The following is a 26,881-nucleotide window of genomic DNA, read 5'->3' as shown; positions in this document are numbered from 1 at the left end:
GAAAACTGAATAAGTGGAACAGGACCAGTCCTCTGAAGGTATGGCTGGATGAACTTACAAGGGGGGGGAATCCCTAACCAGGATACAGATATGTGGCATGGTGATCGCCTTAGATCACAGCAGAGTGAGGTCGAACATGCCAACTGGCTGAAGTTTGCTTGTTCTTCCACAGTTCAAAGACATGCAGGTTAGGTAAACTGGCAACTTTTAATTAAAGGTTGTCTGTCTTAATGTGTCTGCCCTGTAACCGACATTGGCAACCTGTCCAGACCATGTCAGCTGGAATGGGATCCAGCTCCCCCACTTGTGACTCTTCAAAGGATAAGTGCGTAATGGCTGATAGATGGATATTGCCCAACCAATTTTCCCAGTAAGCTTTCGGGGCCACTGGGTAGTAGCCCCTTTGTTAAGTTCATAATCCAGCCTTGTCTGAATGACACACATTTGTGGGCTTTGTCCTTCCAAGGGGAAAGGATCTGAATTGAGACACAGCTTTTGTATTATTCCAAACAAACCACTAAAACACATGAAGTCATGTATGCGAGCAGGCATTTTCCTGCACAAACCTACCAGACATGGAGTACAGCAAAAGTAAAAAATTAGCTGAATTAATCATTTTTGTATTCTATCAGCCATCCACAGGGTGGAGTAAAAGAAATTTATACATTCAGAAGTGAGCCAGTGATATATTTGTCTAGGTCCAAAGCCAGATTTGGTAACGCACAGAGATGGGCTCCTGGCTTTGAGTGGCAGTGTGTTTTGTGCATGGGTCTTGGTGTCTATGGTGGAGGCACTCAGCGCTCTTTGGTCTGGTCAACATCATCTGTGTGAATGAACGGTCTTCCACATGCTCAAATATCTGTGATTGTATCTCAGTTTACTCTTTACCTCCACTCATGAGTTACAAAGTGCTTACTGTCAGAATCCAAGTGCTAATGGGGAATGACCTTCACATAGACTGGCATTGAACTCATGGAGTATTCTGTACTGTGTCATGGCAGAGGGTTATATTACAAATGAGACAGCGAGAATGAGCAGAATGACTGGACTGTGTCTGCTGAGTTTTTCCATGTTTTCACCTAAAAACACCAAATAAAAGAAAAAGTCTTAACCACACGTATATTGTACATAGTGTGATCATTTTTAAGAACAGATTTCATAAATATCCTACTGATTAGTATTGATTAAATGCTCTGTATTTGTATAGCGCCTTTCTAGTCATTTCAGCCAACTCCCAACTCTGACCATGAGAATCATGAAGGATCCCAACAAGGAGGATCCTGACCGTACTACTGATATTATGCTAGAGACTACATCCACCTCCTTCTGTGGTCAGCCCAGGAGTGCTTGCATTGATGTGGATGGTGGCTCCCTCATATTTTCCTCTGTCGTAGCTAAAAGATTGCGGCATTACTCCAGATCCAGGCCTCCACTGAGATCCTGCTTAGTTTACATTACGTCCTGTTCAAGATGTACTGTTTAAACAGGTACCTCCTGCATGCCTGCACAAGGCAGGAAATCAGAGTCAGCCTGGGAGGACGTACTTCTCCCACGCATTCTTCTGCTCACTCAAATGCATCTGCTACTCCAGGCTACTCTGCTGCAGACACATCCTGATCACCTCCATGCAATCCTGAAATGCCATCCCAGCCCCTCCACTAGGCAGGCTTTACATCCATAAAACACATAATATGATATACACTTGTGAACCTGATCCTACCGTGCCCTGAGCGCGACAGAAAATCACCACTGGGAAAACGCCACTGCTTTCATTAAATCTGCAGATCAGCTGGGACTAAAGCCATTTCCTACATGACGTTTAGGTAACATAGCTCACACTGCTCACCTTTGCCCTGTTTCAACCTTTGTGGCTTACTTTATTTACAGCCTCTCCCTCTCCAGCCTGCAGCTGACCATCACAGCACACAGGTAAATCTTTTCAATGACGTGCCTATTCATATGTTGCTTGCTTCGTTTCAATGGTTTTCTGGGATTCCTTTTCCATCTGCTAGATTACTTCCTCCTGAAGGGTGTCTGATATGCCATCGGCACTGTATGAGATTTACCTAAGCACTGTAGTCTGTAGTGTACCATGTCTAGGGTCAGCAGCATAAACATGCTGCAGTTCAATGTGACACTCACAGATATTGGTATCTACAACACCAATAAAGAGTGCTCCTCATCAAAAGCCCTTTCTGTGAATGGTCATCTGTTACACAGCTTCATGTAGACATGTAGAGACCAGTTACAGATCTCCCACTGTCTCTTTCTCAATTCAATATTCAATCTAATTTAATTGGCGTTATTGGCAACACTGTACATATTCCCAAAGCAAGTTAAGCATTGATGAGAAAACATACAATAGCAAAGAAACTACATTTCAAGAAACAAACAAAACAAAAACTCTGCGACAATCTCCCTCCCTGTCTGTCTAACTGAATGCGTCTTCACTCCCCTGTCATTATCCTTCAGCCTGTGGATTGCTGCTGTGGAGAGAAAATTTGATTAGAGTCGAAAGTTGTGGATCTTATGACGGTAAAAACGAAGCAGCCTAATGGACCAAACTAAGTTAGATGTTTTGTCTGTCTGTTTGTCATTTAGTGACCAGTGATGAGAGAGAGAGGGACAGTGGAAAGTGGCGTGCTGCACACAGTGTTTCTTTAAGTAATCCGTAACTTATTTGCTTTGTCATTTTTGCCCACCAAAGCTCCTAATATTTGCTGGTAAGCTGAGCTGAACCGGACCGACCTGTGCAGCAAGCAAGCACTTTATGAGTAACCTCCACAGGAAATGAAATATTGACAGAGCAGATCACATTAAATATTACACAAAATGTATTTACATATTTTCATGGTGGATCCAATCAAATAGATGCTTGTCCAAATCTGGAAGGTCTCAGATTCTGTTCTACTGACTTCCCTGTGGCCATTTACTTGTAATCTTTGGTGTGTTTTGTTTCATGGTTAAATGTTGTGATGTAGTGAAACAGTATATATCTTAGGATGCGAGAGAAATTTCAGAATAATATTCGGATTGCAGAGTGAAATCAAATCAGATCAAAATGTGTTGTTGTTCAGAATGCACACACGTTGGAGCGGTATTTCTGAAACTGGTATGTCCACCGGGGCACTGGTTCATAGTACCTCCCACACCGAACCACCCCGTCCTGCTTAGATTAGATTAGAGAAGATTTTTGCCTTGGTTCTACGGATATCTGGGAATGTACTGCCAGTGTAGTTTGAAGAGGATTTCTCATAGCCTAAATAATTAACAGTAATTGCAACTGATGGACGAACTGAATGCATTCAATTTATGCATAAAGGTTTGTAGACAACCAAATGAGTGAGACGGGACAAGACATTATAATTACAAAGGATAACTGTAGTAATGCTTTGTGTCAGTGTCATCTTCAATAAGATATTCACACCAGCTAAACCTATTGGGAGATCAACAGTTCTTGGTAGGCTGGGATTTGGCAAGCCAGTGTTTCAGCAGGAGATACAGATACTTCCCACAGCGCAGAGTAAAAATACTGCAGCCTCCAGGACAGAATAGATTCAAATAGATTCATAGGATCAGAATTGGCTTAAGTTGAAGAGGTAATGTGCAAGCAATATTTATTTGGTTGGTAAAAAAAAAGAACAGTCAGATGGTCATCAAAGTCCAGAATGCCAAGTTCAAAAGAAAAGTAAAAAACCAGATCAGTAAAAAAAAAAATACAGCAAGCAGGATAACAGACAAATAAGAAGAGGGTTGAAACACGACAGCTGGGAGAGCAAAATAAAAGATATGGCAGAGTGGTATAGCTTGGTGCAGGAGTTAGTGACTGGCAGACAAACAAGTAAACAGGTAAAAAGGTGCAGAAAGTTATGAACTGTCACGAAAACAATTTCTCATTTTACAAAATCATGTGAAATGTGCCATTTCATGGAAGCTTCTGAAGACGTGGAAAACTGAAGATATTTTGGCTGAAGTGCATTTATGTTTTTCACAAAGAACAGTGGTGACAGAATTCTTCGAAATATTGATTTCATTTAGGAAGATGTGCAGAGGTGGTTTATCAGTATGAGGATGTCAGCAGTCAGTCTTTTGAAAGAATCACTTCACCCATATTACAAAGAAACAATATTCTCTCAGAATTCATATAGCAGACATATAAGTGAATTTTAAGTGTTGCATCCTTTTAGTAAATAGTACATTTTGTTTGTGAACATATGGCAGTGTTGTAGTGTCTTGTCTCGCATAATTATGGTCACTTTCATACAGATTGCACATAAAAGTAAACTATGTATTGTGTGTTAGGCTCTGTGACATAAATCCCTCCATGACAAAAAAAACAGAAATACTTAGATTGCTACATCTCCATCGTAGACTTAATCAGTAAATGAAACTGCCTCGAGTGTCGTCGTGTGGCTTAGTGGGCAATGTTTGTTATCACATGATCACACGTTCCACACTTCGGCCACTTGATGACCCCTGAGCCAAGACATCCAATAAGGAAAATGTGAAAATGAACAGATTTGCATGTATGAACAAGCAACAAAGGGTCAGCAGCATGTTCTAACAGCACGCAGAGTGCTGGTTGCAGGCGTGTCGTCAGCAGAGATCAAGTGATGGCAGGTAAACAGTCGGTGTGAGCCTCTCAGGACACGGCCAGGTCGACACTGTTGTCACGACCTTCGACCGCAACACACACACTACTGAAGATTTATCAGTGCTGCTGGTGCAGTGAAGGTTCCACATGATTCATACCCAGGTAGATAAAGTGTATCAGCGTGGCGGATTTATGGAATCTTCAGCTAGGAGTGATGTTGTGTCCAATTTATTTGACAAAATACTTCATTATGGAGCTGCAATACTTTAACAAACCTTAACCGAGACCTTTCTGCTCACCGCTGGTGATACGTTTAAAACTCAATATAAAAAAAGTGGGAGGTTTTTGTCACAAAGTCACAAACCCTTCTTTTCTTCTTGCTTTACTTTGGTTCTGGTTCTGACATGGGTTTCATTGTAAAAGTCATCCTGGCTGGTCTGGAGTGCACAATTGTTCATGGCTGTGAGGACTTTATTTCCTAATACAGAATGTGAAGGAAACATAGGGTGTGGTGGAGGAACAGGCTACCAGATCTTTATTCAAGCCCCTGACTGAGAATCAGAATCAGAATTACTTTAATAATCCCCAGGGGATCACCCCTTATTGAATAGTACAAAGAGAGAGGGGGGAGGATGGGGGGGGGCACTATATTTAATTACTTCCATGAGTGTAATACTGTGCAAGGCCTCAAGTCTGTATTTGATTTCAGGGTTGTATATTTGGTTGATTTCAAGAAGACACCCTGTCCTGTTTACATGATACACATGGCCCCCTCCGCCCCTCCCCCTCCCCCGTCCCGACTCTGCTCAACCCGCTGCCAAAATATGTGAAAGTCAATCCGAGCCCTGCAGTTCAGCGAGCGTGTTATTTAAAACTGGACACCGCCATGTCGGGGGCACCGAGCGGCTCCACTCCTGCCTGTAGCCCGTGAACACTGCGCTTCTGGGCCCAAACTCCCGACAGATCCGTTTGTTTGTCGTCCCGCTCGTCGAGCCTCCGATGTCGCTCCCCGTGGTGCTGCCGGGGTCTTGCTGTCCGGTTAGCGGGGCTTTGCAGCTCGCAGAGCCGTCTCACCGAAACCGACCCCGCGGCTTGTCCGCCTCCTCCCGGATCGCCGGCGGCGGCTCCCGGCTGCTGCTGCCCGGGCGGCCGCTGCTCTCGCTGGGCTTGCTGCAGCTGCTGCTCGGCGGCTCGATGGTGGCACTGTCCTTCGGAGCTCTGTCCCTCAGCAACTCACCGCCCATCCGAAACTCGTGTCCCTTCTGGGCAGGCTCGTCGGTAAGGCTGCCACAGGCTCCGTCATCATCGCTGTGCATGGCGTTCTAGATTTGTCATGAAACATGATCTCAGGTAACAAGAGTTACAGACTGTCCTGGTCTCTGTGTGCTGGGACGTTGGGGACTAATGTGAATCAGCTCCACAGCCACAGGGCGTTTTTTTTTATTATGGCTAGTCAACATTTTAAAAAACGGAAATGACGACAGAAAATCTCACTAAAGCACATGAGCTGTGTCTGCTCTGACTGGTTTCCATTAGTGCCATTAACACTGAGCCTGCTGTGACAGTCAGTCAGTGCTGCAGGGCTGCTGCAGGCTGAACCACTGCTCCGATGTCTAGCATTCACCGGTGGCTGTTCTTCCTGAGGTTCAGCACACATGCAGGCACACACACTTGTGCACACTATGAGCACAAACATTAAGCATTAAGCCAAACACAAAAGTAGAAATCAAAGAACAACAATCCCATAAAGCAAGACTCTTCTGATGTCGATCATCTGACACCTTCCTGATGGGGTTTTAGACGTGTAGCCTGCAGAGCTTCAGTCAGACTTACTGAAAAACATCAGTTTGTCCTAACTCAGGTTTTATGTCCCATCTATTCTTGCACTGATTTAAACTCACTGAAGATCCAGCTGGGTAAGAACTGCCAGGAGCGGGACGTAAGCAGACCAGTAGTTTTTTTGGAAGAGAAAGTCGAAAGGTAAAACCACCTGAATTACTCTTTTGCAGACTTGCTTCAACTTTGGCCGACTTTCTGTGCAGTGAGAGATTATTCACTGTGGTTGTGCTCACTTTCAGTTTGACTTCGAAGCGAAGTGGTTAAGACAAACCTGTTGGCTTGTTGACCAGTGCTTTTCAAGAGACTTTATTTCACTTTAGTAGCTATTTAAATTGGGTAATTTTATAGGTCAGTAGCTGGAGACTTTTAGCCGAGCGGCTTGACTTACAGGTTAACTACGAAGCCTTGTGACTTCACTTGGACGTGTCTCAACTGACCTGACACTTTACTCCGGTCTCTGCTGCAGCATTCCTGTTTCCCACAATGTTTCACACGGGACTGAACGTGTGTCTCTAGCTCTCTGGGGCTCCACGAAAAACGTTTCACCTCTGGGTGCTGCCCTATGTCCTGTGTCACAATGAGTGTCGTGTGCCTGTTGTGTGTTCTTGTTGGGTCATCCAGGCACTTTTTGAATAAACTGGCAAAACTAAAACCTAAAAAGCTGTTGGTTAGCCTAATCTCTTCCTTAACCTAGATTAAAGCTATGGGGGAGTTTTGTGTGATCATCGATTTATAAAGATACACAGACTTTTTTCTGACATGGGTGCAAATGCGAACATAGAACAAATTAATTTTACCTCACTATTAATTAATTCTCAAATAGATCATTGTGGACTTTGAAATGAATGTGTGTGTGGACTTGTCAGGCTGTCCACACAGTGCAAACCTGGCATCTCAAAAACCTCCTCAGGAAGGTAGGAAATGGTCTTCTACTGTATGGGAATCTAACCCCCCCCAAAAAGGTTTTGACAGAGGTAATAGAGCTATGACATCCAACGCTTAAGGTAAATCCATCATATGTGATCTACATGTATTCGACCGTATTCGTGTGCAGCAGCAGTGAGCACTGGTCAAATTCAGGCACTGTTTCAAAAACTAAGGCGATAATGGTTTAACTGCAGTCTTTGGGTCACTAATGCTGTTGCACTTCTAGTTTTGTGTTACATCACATTTGTGCACGTGTACCTGCTTGTATAGTTCTGTTTTGTGTTTTTTACACATGTCGCACCACATGAACATTATCTTTCTGCTTCAGGTCATTCTGTCAGGCATCGTAGGCCTCACAACATGGAGACGGCCCATGCTGCTACTGGTAAGGGACATAGTTTTGGTTTCTTCTACAAAGCAGCGATTCAATGGATCTTTCAATGTGTTGAATATAACATGCAGTCCTGCATGCAAACTCAGAAAGAAGGTACATCAACAGGATCAGTAAAAAGGGAGGAAATACTTTGCTCTACGTAAGGTGAGAAACTGGTTAATGGCACGAAAGCTGAATTCAAATAGTGGACCATTTTCAAATCCTGAGTTTATATGCAGTGCTTAATTGTATGAGCTGTGAATCACACTTGTTACAGGGCTTGTGTGGGAGTATGGCTTCCCTCCCTTCAGCAGAGGCTTTGGTTTAACTTCTGAGAGCTCGGTTGTAACTACTTCTGACTGACAGCGTTGTGGCATTATCAGCTTGCACGGCAGCTGACAACTTCATCTGTCCGACCGCTGATTATAATGGGCAGGTAGTGAGACGTGCAGCAGAGCCTTCATTGACTCCAGCTGCACTATTGAAAGACTAATGACCAATAACAGCCTGCTAAATGGTGGTAATGTCTGCGGGTGGTGGATTTATAATCCTCGCCCTGACTTTGGCTGTTTACAGTAGTGATAGTCGGTTTATTGTAGCTTATTAAGTAGAAATAGGGGGTTTATTCCATCTTATTATTGCAGTAAATAAGTATTTTGCACTGCTTTAATCATTTAACAGCTGTTGAATGCATGTAGGGAAAACACTCTACCGTGTACTATATTACTATATAGGCTGGGAATACAAATAGGGAGAAGTGAGTCTCCCCTCAAAGGCATTCACAGTATTGCACCTGTACACACGGGAAGTGACAGAAACAGTCAGGTGAGGGTTGAAAAAAGAGAACTTCAGAGATTAGTTCACATACCTGGCCATCACAGCATGAAGTGAGCATGAAGTGAGCAGGATTGTCTGAGGCGAGAAAACAGACGGAGTTGGAACTAATGTCTGAAGTTCTCTTTTTTCATTCCTCACCTTCCTCACCATGCTTTTGAGGGGAGACTCTCTTATCCCTATTTCAGAAAGTTATGAAAATTGTCAGACACAGCCCCTCAGTTCAGGTGTCAGAAAAGTGCGCGTGTAGGTGATTTCAGAAGATCTGACAAGCATTTATGTTTCTGCTCTGGCAGTTTGGAAAGTACCCGAGTATTTTGTGAAAGTTTAGCAAAGGCTCAAATCCAGCGGGGGTGTCTGCGGCTGCTGCACCCACTCCAGTCAGTGCTGTAAAACCCACCAGCAGGGCCTCCAGCAGGGCCTCCAGCAGGGCCAGGGCCACTACTGTTTTTGACCCTGACTGCAGCCTGACTTCACCAAACACCACAGAGCAGATGAGGCGAGCAGGAAGTCGGACAAGAGTTCGGTCAGATTTCAAAATAAAGGCCTCCATGCAGACTTTCAGTCGTATTCCACCAGCACATGGATATTATTTTCTAATCAGTGGCACCAGGCCAGCACAGCCAGTCAGAGGGGTTTATCAGGTTATTATCAGGGTACTGATTGCATGGAGTCCCACACTTTCTCAGCAGTGAAGCAGGGTGTTGGAAATCCAGTTTCTTCCATCTTGCTCCCAACATGTCAGCAAGCTACTCTGAATTCATTTAGACTTTTCAGTAAAGAGGAAAGATACGTTAGCTTACTCACCACAGTCTGCAGAGCTCCGTGGGCCATCGGATATGACAAACTTTCTTGGCTGTCAGTCTTAAAGTAATCACTGTTACATAACCAATAGAAGTACTGATTTATTTAGTGAGTTAGATGAAACATCAACAGCACAAAATAAACAGGGGAAATGATGTCTTTTGTTTCATATATAATTCATCTAAGATAAGATAAGATAAGATATTCTTTTATCAGTCCCACGACGGGGAATTTACAACGTCACAGCAGACACAAGGAGATACAAAAATATGCACAGCTACTGTAGAGGAAGTCTAAAAAATAGAAACAATATAGTGTACAAGTGGGAGATATTCCAAAGGATTACACAGAGTGAGGTTGCTCTGAATAAATATATTGCACAGTTGGTTTACATTCTAGTGGCAGATTGTCAGTTTTAGTGCAGTGTGGTCTACTGTGAGCAGTGCTGGTTGTAGAGTCTGACAGCTGCCAGAAAGAAGGACTTGCGATAACGCTCCTTCACACAGTTAGGGTGAAGGAGTCTGTCGCTGAAGGAGCTCTCCAGTGCTGTCAGCGTGTCCTTCATGGGGTGGGGGTCGTTCTGTCTCATGGATGATAGCTTTGCCATCATCCTCCTCTCGCCCACCACCTCCAATGGGTCGAGAGGGGGGGTGACCCAGGACAGAGCTGGCCTTCTCGATGAGCTTGTCCAGTCTCTTCTTGTCCACAGCTGTGATGCTGCTCCCCCAGCAGACCACTCCGCTCCATCTGTGGACACATTCAGCCATTTGAGGAAAGATTTTTTTTACTTTTAGTTTAAGAAAAATACATTTAAGATGCTTAAAAACAGCCATGTGTCTTCAACTTCTAGAGTTGGTCAATTGCACTCCCATAATTAAGGCAGCAGGAATAAATAATCATATATATCATTTTTGTGCTCTTTTGGAGGGTTTGTTTATGCCTGGCATTTCTTCAGGGCTCTGACTAGACTTAAGTTCATCATCATGAAGCTCTGGAGTTACTTCCACCTGACAGAACAGAGTGTACGGCTCTTTAATTTCCATTTAATTTCCAGAAGTAATTGCTCATGCTCATCCTGTTATTCATTGCCAAAGACAGGTAGTAATGGAGTCAAAAGCTGTTGCATCCTTTTGTTCAGCACAGATGTGCAGCTGCGTGTCATCTTCTTAACTGTTAAACATTCATTGTGCTCTCTGATGATGTCACCAAGCAGCAGCATGCGTCGTGAGGATAATAATGTACGAGGCATCACACTCATGCAGCCCCCAAAGCAGTTGTCATGTTTCTCAGACACATGATCTCCAAGACCGACGTAAAACTTTCTCCCTCTGATGTATATTTGGAACCAGTTCAGTACAGTTATAGACATACAACTAGCAAATCACAGCCAACACCTGGTCAAGAGTGAGACAGACAGATGATTATTTTGTGCTTTCTAGTTACTGTCAATCAACATAAATAACAGGATATGATAGGCTGTATTACTTCTACACAGCCTGACCCCGGTTGAGCAACTTCGGTTAGTGTGTTTCATTAAAACTCCATTTGCCCCATCTGTCATTTTAATATTTATACACTCCAGAGGCCATTTTGGAAAATCTGCTTATAGGGAGAGAAACATTTTAGTCTAGATTAGGGGCTGAAACTGAGAGAAAGAGATGCGTTTAAAAATGCAAAGTCAAGTGTAAAGTAGCAGAAAGGCGTCCTGGTCCTCCTCAGCTCTACCTCTTCCACGGCCACGTTCTCTCAGTTGATCTGCGTCATGTCAACATACATACATACAACACACATGATAGAAAATGACTACAAAGTTATTACAGGTCAAATCGTAACAAAATTCTCATTGACAGCTGCAGCTTTGTAGCTTGGGCAGCTGTCCATCAAATCATTTGCTCACAAGTTGCCAATAGCAAACTTATTGGCTGTAAAAACACCGGGAACAATTTACAGTTCTATTTCTCCATGACGTTGTTGGAAGTCGTCCATTCGGAGGCTTTGGAGACCGAAGCAGCGTTTGTGATGTATCTGCAAAGACATTTTCTCTCAGTACTAAAAAGATATGAACAACACATCAGAAACAGGGCTGACTTTTTTGATAAGAGATGGACTTGATTCAGATCTGATGTCATCTCATCTCTCTCTCTGTTTGGGCCATGCTGCTGCATTTCACATTTCAACACACTGGAACTGCCACGTGATGCATCATGTTTGTTGGATGTTTTTTTGTTTTACTGTTATTTTTTTGTTTTGTTTTAAGAATATGTCCACGGGGTTAATCCATTTTCCCTCCCTTCTTTCACCCACCGCCCCCCCTTCCCCTTTCATATCCAGGTCAATGTGTTTGTTCTGCTGTCTGTGGTGTGTGTGCTCCTTAATCTGGCTGGATTCATCCTGTGCTGCCAGGGAGCCCAGCTGGTTTCCAGTATGACCAGCTGCCAACTGGTGAGGCTGTTACCTGTTTGTGTCTGTCTGGTTTTGGTGTCCTCATTTCTAGATTTTCTCTACTCTCTCTCCTTCAAGGTCTCTCTGCTTCCCTCTGTTCCTCCTGCTGAAAGTCAGTAGCAAATGACATCTTGAGAGCATCATGCTTACTAATCTGATGAAGGATAAAACATGGCAAGATGTACACTAAAACACAAAGAAGATCACTTTTGAATCACTTTTTATCATTTGAAATTGATCATTAATGCAAACTGAGTCGTGTTGGCTTTTACTTTTTTAAACTGTTGAGATGACAATTTGCCTGGTCCTTACAACTTCAAAGGGCCATTTCAGGGTTAAAACATGGTTTTAAGGTTAGAATTACATTAAGATTCAAAGGGAGAATAGCACAAATAATAGGAGGAGACATGTTAAGAGAGGATGATGCGTTTTCTGGGGGAATTCATTAAATTCAGACTTGTATATAACTTACAATGAAAAATGAAGCTAATAGGGTGTAACAGTTGACCATCAATATGAAATGACTACAGGCTGGATTTACCATTTATTATTTTCACCGTTTTTATTCAGCACAATCATATCGACACCATGTGTCATTGTTTTAATCATTAATTAATATTCTTGGCGCAGTGGTGGCTGTGGCCACTGCAGCTGATGAGGTGGACAGTGCAGGCTGGGGATAACACCTTGGTAGAGGACATACTTGCTGTTGGTGAACACGTAGGTTAACAAAGGATGAATAAGGTGGTAAAGAAAGTTTGGTGAAGGTTATCAAGGGTGTGTTATTGAAAGGTCTGTTTTTCTGCTGGCAGCGACTGTGGGTGATTGTGTCCAAAGTTTCTCCTTTTATTAAGAATATCTCTGTAGGAGCCCAGTTTTGGAACATGTGTCGATGTTTCTTAAAACTTGTGAATCATGGTGAAGTTGCTTTTGCCATGTATGTGACATCAGAGAGCTTGCAGTACTTTGAGTGTTGAGAGACTGCTCCTAAGCAGATGGCCTGCCCAAGGAGGATGACATCAGGGTGACCGAAGACTGTATTGCTGCAGGTCAGTCTTCTAATGGATATCTAGAGAGTCAGTGGCCTGTAATGGGTGATCTGAGTGAGCAATCAGTGGTGGGGAATAATCTGTGTAGGGTTGAGTAGAGACTTTGGAGGGGAATGGGTGGACTGAGGTAAAGGGAAGGAGGAGAACGAAAAAGAGCAAAGGAGAGCCTGGGGTGTCTCACTTAGAGGGGAGAATGCAGAGTGGAATTCCAAGAGGGCAGGGTTTAAGAAAGACTTAGGCTGAAGAAATGAGTGAAAACTGAGTCTTAGCTTGGTGGAAGTGTGATGAGTTTGCCTGGTATGTCACGGTGGCCCGCTGAGCTTATGGTTTTCTCTCTATCTCCTTTCTTGTCTTATAGAGGGTTTAAAAAAAAAGGGGGTCGCTTAATATGAATGGCACTGCAGACAAGGGGAAAAGAGCAGTGTTACTGGATTAGGTAAAAGAAAAGAATTAACGTTACGCACTATTGCACGGAAATGTTGCGAATGAGGTGGACTGGGAGGTCTGGTGGAAGGGAACCCGTATCCTAAGTGACGGGTTGCAGTTAGCGCGATTGTACGTGATGGTAGGTTGTTGGTGGTGAGGGCAAAGAATCAGGGGGCAGGGTTTTGTGTTTGTGATACCGGCAGAGAAATTACAGTGCTGTTCAAGGCACAGAGGGAACACAGGAACTATCTGAAGGTGAGCAGGATGATGTGTTATTGCTGGGAGGGGATGGTAATTGTAGCCGACTAATGATTGTCACACGTGTGGGTCAGGGAATACGGTCAGTGTTTTTATAAAGGTAAATTAATTTCAGGTAAATTCAGGTAGACTCACTACAAACAGACACTGTGGTGGCATTAGTTTGAGGATGTTTCCACAACACCTCCAGTAACAAACTACAATGTTGTATCTTACAGAAAAACAGCAGTAATAATCTGGCAAGAAGAGCCTGATCTCACAGAAATATGTGATATAGCCACGCGTTCTGCACACTATATTCCATGGTATTGCCACATAATGTGTTAAAATGACGTGCCACCGCCATGTAAACGATGTCGATCAAAATCAGCAACCCAAAGAAGTCACGAGATGTAATCTATTGATTAATGTCCAGTACTGTACATCAGACTAATGTACAGTACTGTGCAAGCTTTAGGCAGGTGTGAAGAAATGCTGTAAAGTAAGAATGCTGCCAAAAATATAAAATGTAATTGTTTATTTGTATCAATTTACAAAATGCAAAGTGCGAACAGAAGAAAAATCTAAATCAAAAGAATGTTTGGTTTGACCACCCTTTTCTTCTAGGAACACTTGCACACAGTTTTTTTAGGAACTCAGCAGGTATGTTGTTCCAAACATCTTGGAGAACTAACCACAGATCTTCAGTGGATGTAGGCTGCCTCAGATCCTGCAGCCCTTCAGCGAACAAACTGCCTTCGGCTGCAGCCAAATTTTAATTTTGACTCATTTTGACTCATCAGTCCAGAGCACGTGCCGCCATTTTTCTGCATCCCACTTGTTTTCGTGCATAGTTGAGTCGCTTGACCATGTTTCCACATTGGAGGTTTGGCTTCTTGACTGCAATTCTTCCATGAAGACCATTTCTATCCAGACTTCTGTGGACAGTAGACGGGTGTATCTACTAGTTCTGAGCTGATGGCACTGCTGGACATCTTCAGATTTCAAAGGGAAGTGAATGCGTCTTTCATCTGCTACACTAAGTCTCCTTGGCTGACCACTGTGTGGACAGCACATCTTGGAACCCCAGTCTGCTTTAAACTTGTTGCCTGGGAGAGACCTTGCTAATGCAGTGTAACTGCCTTGTGTCTTGTTGCTGTGCTCAGTCTTGCTGTGGTATATGACCTCACCCTGATAGCGGAGTTTGGCTGTTCCTCACCCAGTTTTAAACCTCCTCCAGTACTTTCTGTTTCAGTTAATAACTGGTTAATCATACACCTGACTATGATCCTACAAAATCCGACTTTGTGCAAATGTTCCTAGAAGAATTGATGCTGTTTTGAAGGCAAAGGGTTGTCACACCAAATACTGATTTGATTTAGGTTTTTCTTCTGTTTGCTCACTTTGCATTTTGTAAATTGATAAAAAATAAACAATTAAATTTTATATTTTTGAAAGCATTCTTACTTTACAGCATCTCTTCACACCTGCCTAAGGCTTTTGCATAGTTCTGTACTTCATTTCGATTATCTTTCTGTCTGCAGCACATGAAGTGAAGTCAGTGAAGTGACTGTCTGTGAAGTGAAGTCTGTGAAGTCAGGTTGGGCAAGGAATAACATTTTCAGGTCACAAGAAAGCCCATCAGCGCTACATCAGAGCTACCTCTTAACTTACTGTGTATATCCATTTAAAACATCTGAAGAAAACAGATTAATAACACTAACCATGTGTCAAGCATTACCTTTCTTAAACTCCAGTCAACTGTATGATCTTAAAAATTATTGTAAAGAAGTGCTGGAGAGGACAGTTGGCTGCTGCATACAGTAAGCAGTCAGACAGAACTGGACATGAATCGTGATGTTGTGTGATGTATACAAGGAGATCTGTCTGTGAGGTAAAATGGTATTATGACATAAAACAGTCATAAGACAATATAAATGGAATCGTGCAAAAAAAGCAGGCTTTGGAAAAATACACACTCTATACTGGATGTGTGTAATACAGTTTTTTTTACAATTCATATGCATCAGGGGTATTATTATACAGCTACACAGCACTTTTGCTTTTATTAGGAAAAAATGATGTCTTGCAGGTTAGGCTGCAGGAAATGTGATGAGTCTTGTTCATATCAGAGCTCCCGAGAGTGATATTTTGACCTTTTTCCTGTTGTGCTGTGTTGCCTTCGTCTCTCCGCCACATTTCCTCTCCTCTTTCCCTTTCCTGTCACTCTGTTTTTCATGGATATTTTGGTCCAGCCGTCCAGTCTGCGAGTGGGTTGGAGATATATGAATAGATGGGGCTACTGAGTAGAGGAAGGGACAGATCTAAACGGAAAGTTTTCACACACACATTTACTGAAAGGTGGAGCACAAGAAAAAAAGGGGAGGAGACACATTTGTGACACATATTTACAATGAAAAGACTTTGATAGAAAAATCTAAATCATACAGGCTTCAAACTGGGTAGCAAAAAGTATCTTGGTTGTAGGCTATTGCAGCCACCTTGCCGACATATCTCCCCTCACACACCCGCTTAGGATGCCACTATGTGTAAATCAGGGTGTAGTTAGCCTAGTTAACCACGATGCGTAGGAGGAAACTGCTGTCCCTGTCCAAAGCTCAAAAAACACCTTTGAGGCTTGCTAATGAACATGTCTTATTTGTTTGTTTAGTCCAATTGCAGATTGGTTAACAGTGTTAGTGGGCAGTTGACGGCCCATACAGGAACCTCTCCACCTATAAACATCCCCTGCTATCCCCTGACATTGCAACGTGTTGCTCTCTTAACTGCTAAAGAATTCTCACTAAGTCAAAATATAAAGTAAATTGATCACAATAACATAAAGTTGTTATTTTCTGTTACAGTAATTCCATAATTCTTTTTAAGGATCCAATTAAATGGTAAGCATTTTCCTGCTAAGAAAAGACATTCAGCAGCTTAAATCTCTGTGTGAGGCCAGCAGTTCCTCTTTGGGTGATAGCTTCAGCAAAGATTAGACTGGATGAACTTTGGATGTACATGACCAGAACTCCAGCTGCCCGATTACCTGATACACAAAAGTTAAAAAAAACAAACAAACCATATTTTTGTTCAAAAGAAACAATTAGTGTTGTGGAAATGTACATTATTCTACACATTTTAACTTCAACTTAACATGTAAGCAGATCAGAAAACAGGGAGGCTTCTTCCTTTAATACTATCAAGAATAAACCACAGGTCTGCTTTGTTTCAACTAAAAATATCTTTTTAATCATCTTTTCTAATCCTTACACACTGCTCAAAGTAATTAAGTGAACACTTAAATCACATATCGGATTTCAATGAAAACTAAACATTCAAGATCAAAATCTTTACTGTACATTGTGGAATCCGTTGAGAACAAAATGGAAATGGAAACCAAAGTCACCAACCGACTGAGGGCTGGACTCAAAGTAAAAAATTGAAATCACAGGATGATCCAACTTGCATAAATTTCATCACATCAACTCATAATGTGACTCAGCAGTGTGTATGACTCCCACCTGCCTGTATGCACTCCCAACAACATCTGGACATGCTCCTGATGAGACAGCAGATGGTGTCCTGGGGCGTCTCCTCCCAGACCTGGATCAGGGCATCAGTGCGCTCCTGGACCGTCTGTGGTGTGACTTGGCGACATTGGATGCACCGATAGATAACGTCCCAGAGGTTCTCAATTGGATTCAGGTCAGAGGAACATGAGGGCCAGTTAATGGCATCAATGCCTTTGTCTGCACGGTGCTGGGCTCTGAGCACTGGTCCCACTAGAGAACGTTGGGCCCTCATGCCACCCTCATGGAGTCTGTTTCTGACAGTTTGGTCAGAAACATGCACACTGGAGGTCATTCTGTAGGGTTCTGGCAGTGCTCCTCCTGTTCCTCCTCACACAAAGGAGCAGATACCGGTCCTGCTGCTGGGTTGATGCCCTTCTACGGCCCTGTCCAGCTCTCCTCGTGTAACGCCCCGTCTCCTGGTATCTCCTTTATGCTCTTGAGACTGTGCTTGGAGATGCAGCAAACCTCCCTGCGACAGCACGTATGGATGTACCATCCTGGAGGAGCTGGATCACCTGTGCAACCTGAATGGGCTCCAGGTACCGCCTCATGCTACCAAAACACAAAACTAGAGAAGAATCAGTCAGGAAGGATAAGGAGAGCGAGATTGTCTGTGGCCACCACCTGTGGAACCATTCCCTTTCTGGTGGCTGGTTTGCTGTTGCGCCTGTTGTCACTTTCATTTCCACCAAAACAGGTGAAATTGATTCACAATGGCTTGTGCTTCCTATCTGGACAGACTGATATCCCTGAAGTTTAATTGACTTGGTGTTATACTGTGATGTTTAAGCGTTCCCCTCATTTTTTGAGCAGTGGAGCTTTGATTGTAATCTTGACATTCAGCTCTAGGTGCATGGTGAATATTATTTATTGTGTAATTTGTTATGCTATGTTGTGCTTCTGACATGGTGAACCAAGTGTTCCCATACTGTACTTAAAAACAAATTCCACCAACTCTGTTTCTCTCTACTTTATATTATTCCTTGGCTGCTCCTGGTGAAGAGATCCTGATCTTTCTGTGGCTTCATGTTATAGGGAATGTGTCAAATAATATTAAAATCAGTCCTGTGTGTGTGTTGTTTCAGAGTGAGGCTGGAGATGTGTGTTACTGCTGCTCCCTCTCCCTCAGCTCCAAATGTCCTGAGGAGAAGCAGCTGGAGCTCCACCCTGCCCCCTCCTGTAGCACCATGAGGATTCTGCTCAAGGTACGCCTGATGCTTGCTCATGTGAAGATTCTTCAATCCTTAATGTTGAATTCTTGAAGAGTTTGGCCTAGACCCCCTCTTTCGTGGAAAGTGTCTTTCGATGAGAGTGCTAAATCAAAATAAGTTTATTTACAGTGCCATTGCTGCATATTTGCTATAAGTGTTTAGTTTACTTTTGCTGAAACAGACGTGGTTCTGAGATCTCTCAACACAAAACCCTTAAAGATCAAGCCTGTGGCCTGTTTTTATCTGAATAACAGATAAAACTGTTCTGTCTGCTTTATTTGAACTACTCTGATTGTGTCCTTTTCACTCCCAGAAAGTGTTGTTTGCACTGTGTGCTCTGAATGCTCTGACCACAGCTGTGTGCCTTATGGCAGCTGCCCTGAGATACCTGCAGATCTTCACCACAAGAACACCGTGCATGGTATGATCACACCACACTCAGGCCTGCTGCAGCAAGGCTAACGCTGGCTATCACCTACAAAGGGTTTGGTGTTGTAGCCTGCCTGTACTGCTTAGACATATCCAGCTCAGAACCAAGATATGAGATGATGCTATTTTTATATCCAAGTAACTATATCCGAAGAACTGTGCACAAGAAGCTTCACACACACTGAAATATGTACTGGAGTCATTAACTACAAAGAGATAAATGAGACAACTAAAATGTTGGAGTTTCTAGAAAATTCACATGTTGCCCATGTAACCGAAATTAAACCCACACGGACTTCTTGGCTGGGCAGCAAGCAACCCGAAGAAAATAAGCCTCAAAACAGAAATCGCTGTGGTATAACAGAAACCAGCATACTCGACTTTACATTTCAGCTTTTCATTAACAGAAACACTGAACTGTGGATGTAAACTGACCCCCATTACTTGTTTTCTGAGCAATATTTGAGACCGCATGTCTGAGTACAGCAATTTAGTGAACTCTGTTTGTTGATAGATAGATAGAAGTAAAACAGTTGTCAGACGAAATAAACGTATTTGTAGTCAAAATCCCGCCGTCATAACACATCGACACAGGCAGAGTGCATGTTTTGTCATAATTAAAAGGAAAACATCATGTTGTTGACTCCTTGACTCCACTGGCATACATGTTTTAACAACACAGTGTCATCATTGTGGGTTATTCTGATGAACAAAGTTGGTAGACACGTGACCTTATGAAAAGAAAGGACTCAAAAAGTCATTCACAGAGCCCACAGACCCTTTGCTAATTTCACTGTGGGACAGCCCACCACAGTCTGAGTGCATTGGGGTGGACGTTGCTGATCATCTGACATGATTTTCATCCATAGATGGAGTTGCCAAGTGTTCACAGATTTTTTTTTTTTCAATTTCCAAGCACTTTTTGTCCATTTTGGTTTAAAAGCTGAAAAAAACTTGAACATCAGCTTGTAAAAGCATGTAGATGTTTGTGTGCAGTGTCTTAGTTTGTTGTTTGCTGCAAGTAGATGATTCCATCTATGACAGATTTATGTTTCTGCCCTGGTGTGACCAGACAGACATAGTAGCATTTAGCATGGTGTGTGATGCATGTGTGTCTGCTCTGTGATAGGACGAGACCAGAGCCACAGTGGAAGTGAGGGAGGAGCCTGCTCAGATCCCAGACCCAGATGAGTTTGTGGCTCCAGCCCCTCCCCCCTCCTACTTCTCCACTTTCTACTCTTATACACCACGCCTGGCTCGCCGGTACATTTTCACTTCAGTCCTGTTTTTAGTGTAGATGTGTCACTTTTGCTTGATAGAACATGATAACTCACTCATTGGTTTCCACTTGTTGTTTCAGGATGCTTGGGGACAGTGTGATTCCTCTCCCTCACATCTACGGAGCGCGGATCAAAGGAGTGGAGGTCTTCTGTCCATTAGACCCCCCACCTCCATATGAAGCTGTTGCTACAAGCTCCACCAATACAGTCACACAGGTACCGTGCAATTAAGGAACCTCCCTTCCTACACTATATTTTATTGTTCTACAAGATGAACACCCATGGAGAAGTAGGTTGGAGGCAAAAATCAAGGCAACAAGGAGAGAAGTTAGTCAATTATTAGAGCTACATAAAGGTTTGGGGAAGAAAGAGATGCCTAGGAAGTACAACAAACTGTCCATAGCTGAGGCACTGGAGACTGCCAAGCACAGGCTCACATCCCTGGCTACCCGACTGAAGAGATACACAGGAAAAGCAGAAGCCAGGATCTCCTCCACTGAACCATCCAAAGTGTACTCTCAGTGGCAAGGTAGTAACAGAACAGGTGCATCCAGGGTGAGACTGAACAATACCAGAAGAGTAGGTGGAAGGTGGCACCACATAGCACCAATACTCAGTGGCCAGTGATTCTAAGAGCAGACCTCAACATTCTCCCAGAACACGAGCCAATAAGCATCACACTGGCAGACATACGAGAAAGAGTGTCTGATATGAAGAGCTGGACAGCACCAGGCCCGGACATGATCCACACCTACTGGCTAAAGGAACTGATTGCACTCCATGAACACCTGGCACCACAGATGAACCAGCTGCTGATTGATGGGACCCACCCAGAGTGGTTAACCCAAGGGCGGATGGTCCTAATCATGAAGGCCCAAAAGAAGGGCACAATTCTATGGCAGCTCCTGTCAGGCATCATAGCAGCTAAGATGAATAGGCACATGGCCCAATACATGAGCAGGGCCCAGAAAGGAATTGATAGCACTACCAGGGCAGCCAAGCACCAGCTACTGGTCGATACAGCAGTCACCCAAGACTGCAAGACTAGGAAGACCAACCAGGATTGGCTACAAGAAAGCCTACGACTCAATGTCACACACTAATACTGGAATGCTTGGAAATACACAACATCAACAGGACACTTTCCCTTCATCAAGAACACACAAGTTACCATCAAGTAACTGGCATATTCAAAGTGATGCCCTATCATCTCAATGATATGGATACCATTTCCGAAGGGGAGCAACCATCAGTCACCTCCTCTACATGGATGACATCAAGCTGTATATCAGGAATGAGCGAGACCAGGATCACCAGGATCTTCAGCAATGATGTCAGAAAGACTATAGATATATCTATAATATAGTATAGTTTGGCACTTTGCACATTGATACCAATATATATGTATGTATATATTATGTAACAAGCCGATATACAGTATTGACCTGACCAATTATCAGTCAGTTCTTCACATGTAAAGGATCACGCCACTGGTTTTGTTTGTTCAGTCCTTTAACTTTTGTGCACTTTACTGGCTACTTTATTGTCAGTGTTCAGGAAGCTGCAACATCTGTGATTTTACACTTCTAAACATATATTTATTAATGCTTTCAGTTCCATGCTGACAATTGAGGGTTTTTTACTACTACACTGTAAAATGTTCAACCTCTTAAAGTATTGTATTAGCTTGAAATACAGATAACAGGTGTAAGAAATGGTAAAATGTTTGATGTGAATACTTGCAGTCTTTGTTTTTGATGGGATTGATTTGAAAAAATTTTACCTAAAAGTTTACCTGAAAACATTTTGCAGTTACAAGATGTATTTTATTGTGTCAAATGTGAGAGCTCATTTTACAACAGTAATCCAACAAATTAGTCAAATCTGTGAGATTTTTGATGTAACTGAAGCAAACTATGGACTACGTACATAACCACTACAAAAGAATGAAACGTTTTTTTTTAACTTTTCATGCTGTTAAACCATGTCACTAATCTTTCTGAATTCATAGGGGTCAAGGTTCAACTTTTTGAATGGTAGAATTACCAGAATGGCTACATCGGTGCAGTACTTCAGAGTACATGAATGGATCACTAAGATTTTTTTTAAATCATCTCTGCTACTACATTACCACTAGAAAAACAAGCAAACAAACACAAGTGATTATCACTGGGCGGTCACTGTGATGTTCCAGTATAGGTTCAATTACCCTATGACTAAAACTAAAACATGTCAATGAATTCTGGGTACAGTAGTCCCTCGCTATTACGCGGTTCACCTTTCACGGCCTCGCTGTTTCGCGGATTTTTTTAGTGCAATTTTGCATGCTTTTGTGTTGTGTTCTGCGTCCTGATTGGCTAAGAGACTGTAGACCAATGTCGATCACCACTGTATAACAAAATTATCTCTCAATAACCTCAGCTCACCTACCTCAGCATTTTTTGACTAATTCATATCACTATAACAGTGTGATGATCTCTGTTTATTTCAGGAGACAGAGATTACTTTGACCGAGTTGACTATGACGCCAACAACTTCTCCACCAGGAGCCTCTGTTCAAGGTAGGAAACATGTCCACAGGGACACAGTCTGTCCACAGGGACAGACCTGTGGGATCCCACGCCCCCAGATTCCTCTCACACCCCCCTAATATAGACACCTTGCCTTAGGCAACACTGACACACACAACTACACTCCAGACAGAAACATACCTGCCGACAGCTGATTGGCTGATCTGGGAACATAAAACTCAGAGACAACTTCTCTGTGAATCTTCGTACTGACCTCTGATTGGCTGATCGGGTGGAACAAAATGCCAAAACAGTGGTGCTCCTGTGTCATGTACATTAACTGTCACGTTATACTATCAAAAGTATCAGAGAGAAGCAAGCAGTATATTTGTTGAAGCATTTGTGATGAAACATGTATGGGAACATGAATGAAATTGTATTTTGTTTTAATAACCTTCTAACCTATCTGTCTGTATTCAGTCTTAGAGATGAGTCCCCAAATAGTATCTGCGTCACCGGGTGACCCTCAGCTGGCCAAGCCCCCGCCCCCGCCCCAGCCCCAGTCCCGGCCCCAGCCCCAGCCCCAGCCCCAGCCCCAGCCTCCTCCTCAGCAGCAGCAGCAGCAGCAGCAGCAGCAGCAGCAGCAGCAGCAGCAGCAGCAACAGCCCCCTCCAGCACTGATTCCCTGGAGGAAAACAAGGTTCCAGCGCTCCAACAGTGATCCAGTGTTGGACCTTGCTAAAGGTTGGCTACTTTTGCTCAAGTGGAACAGTGCATTAGTACATTGGCAGTGTGAGATGAGAAAATTGTGACACATCAATCTGATAAATCATTAATAATGATTCAATAGATCTTTACTGTTTGATTGGAGGACAGACAGTCATCCATCAATGCTTTAAGTGCAAGTGTGAAAGGGCTGGATGATGACCGCTTTGAAACTACTGTGCCAGTCACAGTGAAGCATGCCATCTCAACAAATGGAGAGAGTTTCATCATGTTTTTGTTTGGGCCATGTTGAGACGCACAATGTGAACATTCAGCACCAAGTCTGTAGCCACAGTCTGATATTTAGTACAATGATGAGGAAAATAAATACTTAATAAAAAAAAAAAAAAGTATTTGCTTAGATCTTAGGTTCCCTCCTACAAATATGTATAAAAAAGCGAATCACATAAAAAAATGGAATCTCAGACATAAGTACATAAAATAGAGCAGACGTTAAACGTAAATATCCTTTATACAGACCAGTGTGGTTAGTGTAGAGGTGTGTGTGCTTATTCTGTAGCTGCCTGGGTTCATTTGAAGGTGATTTAATGAAGGTAAACACAGAGGACAGCCGTGCATAAGGTCACTGCACTCTGGTCACTGGTGGCACCAGATTTATAGATAGGGATTTAAATATGTTTAAAGTATCTGTGGACACATATTTAAGTACAGACTACTTTATGGATGTTGCTGCTTTAACCACATGAAATATTTTATAAATATTTATGTAATAATTTCTTTATGGGGTAGTTAGCACCATGAAATTACAGAACTTCGTGGCTTTTCTCCCAGGTTTTTTGTTTCATACAAGCATGATTTGGAAATGATATTGGAGAAACAGTCCTCTTCCCCTCTGATGTGTGTTGTAGTGCAGAGCAGCGGCGACGGTCCTCTCGGCCCCTCTCCTCAGACCACAGATTCTTCCACCCAGACCTCCCAGCCCACGCTGGCGGCCCACACCCAAGGCCAAGTCACACTGCGACGGAGCAACAATGAGAGCAGGACGTCCCGCCGGCCCCGGCCCTCCTCCATGGTGGACCACCAGAGCTACCAACACACGCAGCAGCTGGTCAGGAAAATCCTGGAGCAGCCAGCAGCCCTGGGTCTGGCCCCCGAGGTCCAGGAGCTGGTGGACAGCATACGTAATGTCCTGCAGTCAGATCAAGAGCACATGGAGGAGGCTGTTCGCTGTGCCAGTTACATAGAACAGGTAGGCGTCATTCAAAACTACTGATATGATTGGTATCTGACTGGTAACAATGCTTATTAATAGTAATATTATTAGATAGCTAAAAGGATAAGACTGGCATTATTCTTTATGTTTTTATGATTAACAAATCCCATGAAATGAACAAAACCAAAAGTGTGATAGTCTTAAAAATATAGTCATAAAAAACATATACTGTATAAACATCAGTAAATTCCTAAAACAGCTGGTAGTTTTATCATATCTTACTCCCCATGTGTTGGGAACTATTTTCAGCAGTGGATTAATCCACATTTTGTGCTCTACTAAGTATTTGGGGCAGCAACACATTATATGTCAAAATAAACCATACCAGTATATTTGTTCATAGTAATGAAGGGACATGTTACCTACTGCAACAGTGTGGCTCACTGATGTGTTTTTAACATAACAATAAGCTCTGTGATATAGAAGAAGAAGATATATCGAGTTTTATATATACACACAATACTATGAGAAAGATATAGGGCCTAAGTTATCCTTTAGACTGGGGTGTCAAAGGATTAGTTATAGGATACTAGATACAGAGATAATTCTCTATCAAACCTTATTATATTTTACCATTCAACATTACAACATTGTATTTAGGACAAGGATTATCTCCATCCAAACTGTTTCCAGAGGTGGACTGCTTTCCATATCACTATTACCAAATACAGACAGACTGCATTATAGTGACTATAATTCTTAAAGTCTGCGCTGCACTTAAAACTTCGAGTATTTTTTCTTGTCAACGTTTTGGTTTCAGGTGTTCACTGACTCAGAGATAGGTTCCAGTCAGCCTAAACCTCCCCAACAGCAGCAGCAGGCAGGAGGCAGTTCCTCCCAGACTTTCCCTCGCCCCCCCAGGAGAAGGCCTGGTGTGCTGCACCTGCAGAGCTGTGGGGACCTCAGCTCCTTCACCTGTGCTGCACTCGAGTCTCTGGAACAGCGAGGAAACAGTAGAAAAGTGGGCTCTAGGGTGGGCTCTAGAGCGGGTTCAAGGGCAGGGTCAAGGACAGGGTCCCGTCTGGATCATCCTGAACGGCCTCACAGTCTGATCGGAGTCTTTAGAGAGACGGTGCTTTGAGGGAAAACCAATGATATTAAAATACCTAGGATGGCAATGCAGCTGGATGCTGCCTTATCTGGTGATAAACTTTGAAACTATTGATATCCAACCACTGAGGAAGATCTGTGCGTGTGTGCAGATGAGTGTGTGTGAGTGCAATTTTTTAAATTTTTTCTCTGCTAATACTGTTTTTGTGAGATATTTTGTGAAATATGAAACATATGGGCACCTTGTACTGAAACATAGTACCCAGCATCCAATGTTTTATATGCTTTCTAAACATTTATTGAGACTTTAACATTGTATAAGTTTGCATTTGTTCCAGTCAACTCAATACAGCCATACATGACAGCAGTTCTTTTACATGTATCTTGGTGTTATTTAATGGGCATGTGCATTGGCCTCAGCGTTTCCTCAGGGTCATCCACCAATCAGACGGTTTGCAGTTTGATTTCTCTCCGCATTGTTAATTGGGGATTAGTTTCCTCTGGATGGCAGGGGAGGTAACCTATATAAAGTAAAGTATGAATGCTTTTCAAAAATATTAACTTTTAATATTTAGTTTTATCGATTTGCAAACTGCAAAGTGAGCAAGAGTCAGCACAACGTCAGGGTTTTTGTAGGCTCATAATCAATATGATTAATCAGTTATACCAAACAGGTGCTAATGATTATCAATTTTATATATAGGTTGAAACACAGTCATTACCTGAAACAGAAACAGACCCTGCTATCAGGGTGAGGTTGTGGAAGACAGTTTCATGTCAAAGGTCATCATGACGAGACTGAGCACAGCAACAAGACACAAGGTGGTTCTACTGCATCAGCAAGGTCTCTCCCAGGCAAACATTTCAAAGCAGACTGGGGTTTCAAGATGTGCTGTTCAAGCTCTTTCGAAGAAGCACAAAGAAACGGGCAACATTGAGGACCATAGACACGGGTTACTCAGTGCAGCAGATGAAAGACACATTATGCTCACTTCACTTTGAAACCGAAAGATGTCCAGCAGTGCCGTCAGCTCAGAACTAGCAGAAACCAGTGGGACCCAGATACACCCATCAGAAAAAATGGCAGCAGGTGCTCTGGACTGATGAGTCAAAATTAGAAATATTTGGCTTCAGCAGAAGGCAGTTTGTTCGCTGAATGGCCGCAGAGCGGTATGATAATGAGTGTCTGCAGGCAACAGTGGTGGTGGAGGTTCTTTACAAGTTTGGGGCTGCATTTCTTCAAATGGAGTTGGGGACTTGGTCAGGATTACTGGTGTCATTACAGGCAGATACTTCTCCATCATC

The 26,881-nt window shown here is 42.9% G+C and overlaps 1 protein-coding gene across 1 annotated transcript; it reads left to right on the top strand.

Moving 5' to 3' along the window:
• Positions 1–5,481: 5,481 nt before the first annotated feature.
• On the top strand, positions 5,482–26,019 carry fam189a2 (family with sequence similarity 189 member A2). Its single transcript, XM_070833837.1, has 11 exons — positions 5,482–5,872; positions 7,689–7,745; positions 11,703–11,813; positions 18,183–18,302; positions 18,622–18,729; positions 19,867–20,000; positions 20,098–20,233; positions 22,509–22,578; positions 23,008–23,271; positions 24,162–24,502; positions 25,287–26,019. The coding sequence occupies exons 1-11, from the start codon at positions 5,594–5,596 to the stop codon at positions 25,605–25,607; spliced, it is 1,941 nt and encodes a 646-aa protein (XP_070689938.1). The 5' UTR covers positions 5,482–5,593; the 3' UTR covers positions 25,608–26,019.
• Positions 26,020–26,881: the final 862 nt, after the last annotated feature.

Source organism: Pempheris klunzingeri, chromosome 7 (assembly GCF_042242105.1).
Source record: "Pempheris klunzingeri isolate RE-2024b chromosome 7, fPemKlu1.hap1, whole genome shotgun sequence".
NCBI lineage: Eukaryota > Metazoa > Chordata > Actinopteri > Acropomatiformes > Pempheridae > Pempheris > Pempheris klunzingeri.
Note: the sequence above shows the minus strand (reverse complement) of the source record. Positions and strands in the feature narration are given on the sequence as shown.

Bases quoted from the DNA above. Each gene is read 5' to 3' on its own strand.
- fam189a2 (XM_070833837.1), top strand. From the start codon at position 5,594: ATGTCGCTCCCCGTGGTGCTGCCGGGGTCTTGCTGTCCGGTTAGCGGG. The intron at 5,873-7,688 runs GTAAGGCTGCCA...TTTCTGCTTCAG, and splicing joins CCTTCTGGGCAGGCTCGTCG to GTCATTCTGTCAGGCATCGT. The intron at 22,579-23,007 runs GTAGGAAACATG...GTCTGTATTCAG, and splicing joins ACCAGGAGCCTCTGTTCAAG to TCTTAGAGATGAGTCCCCAA.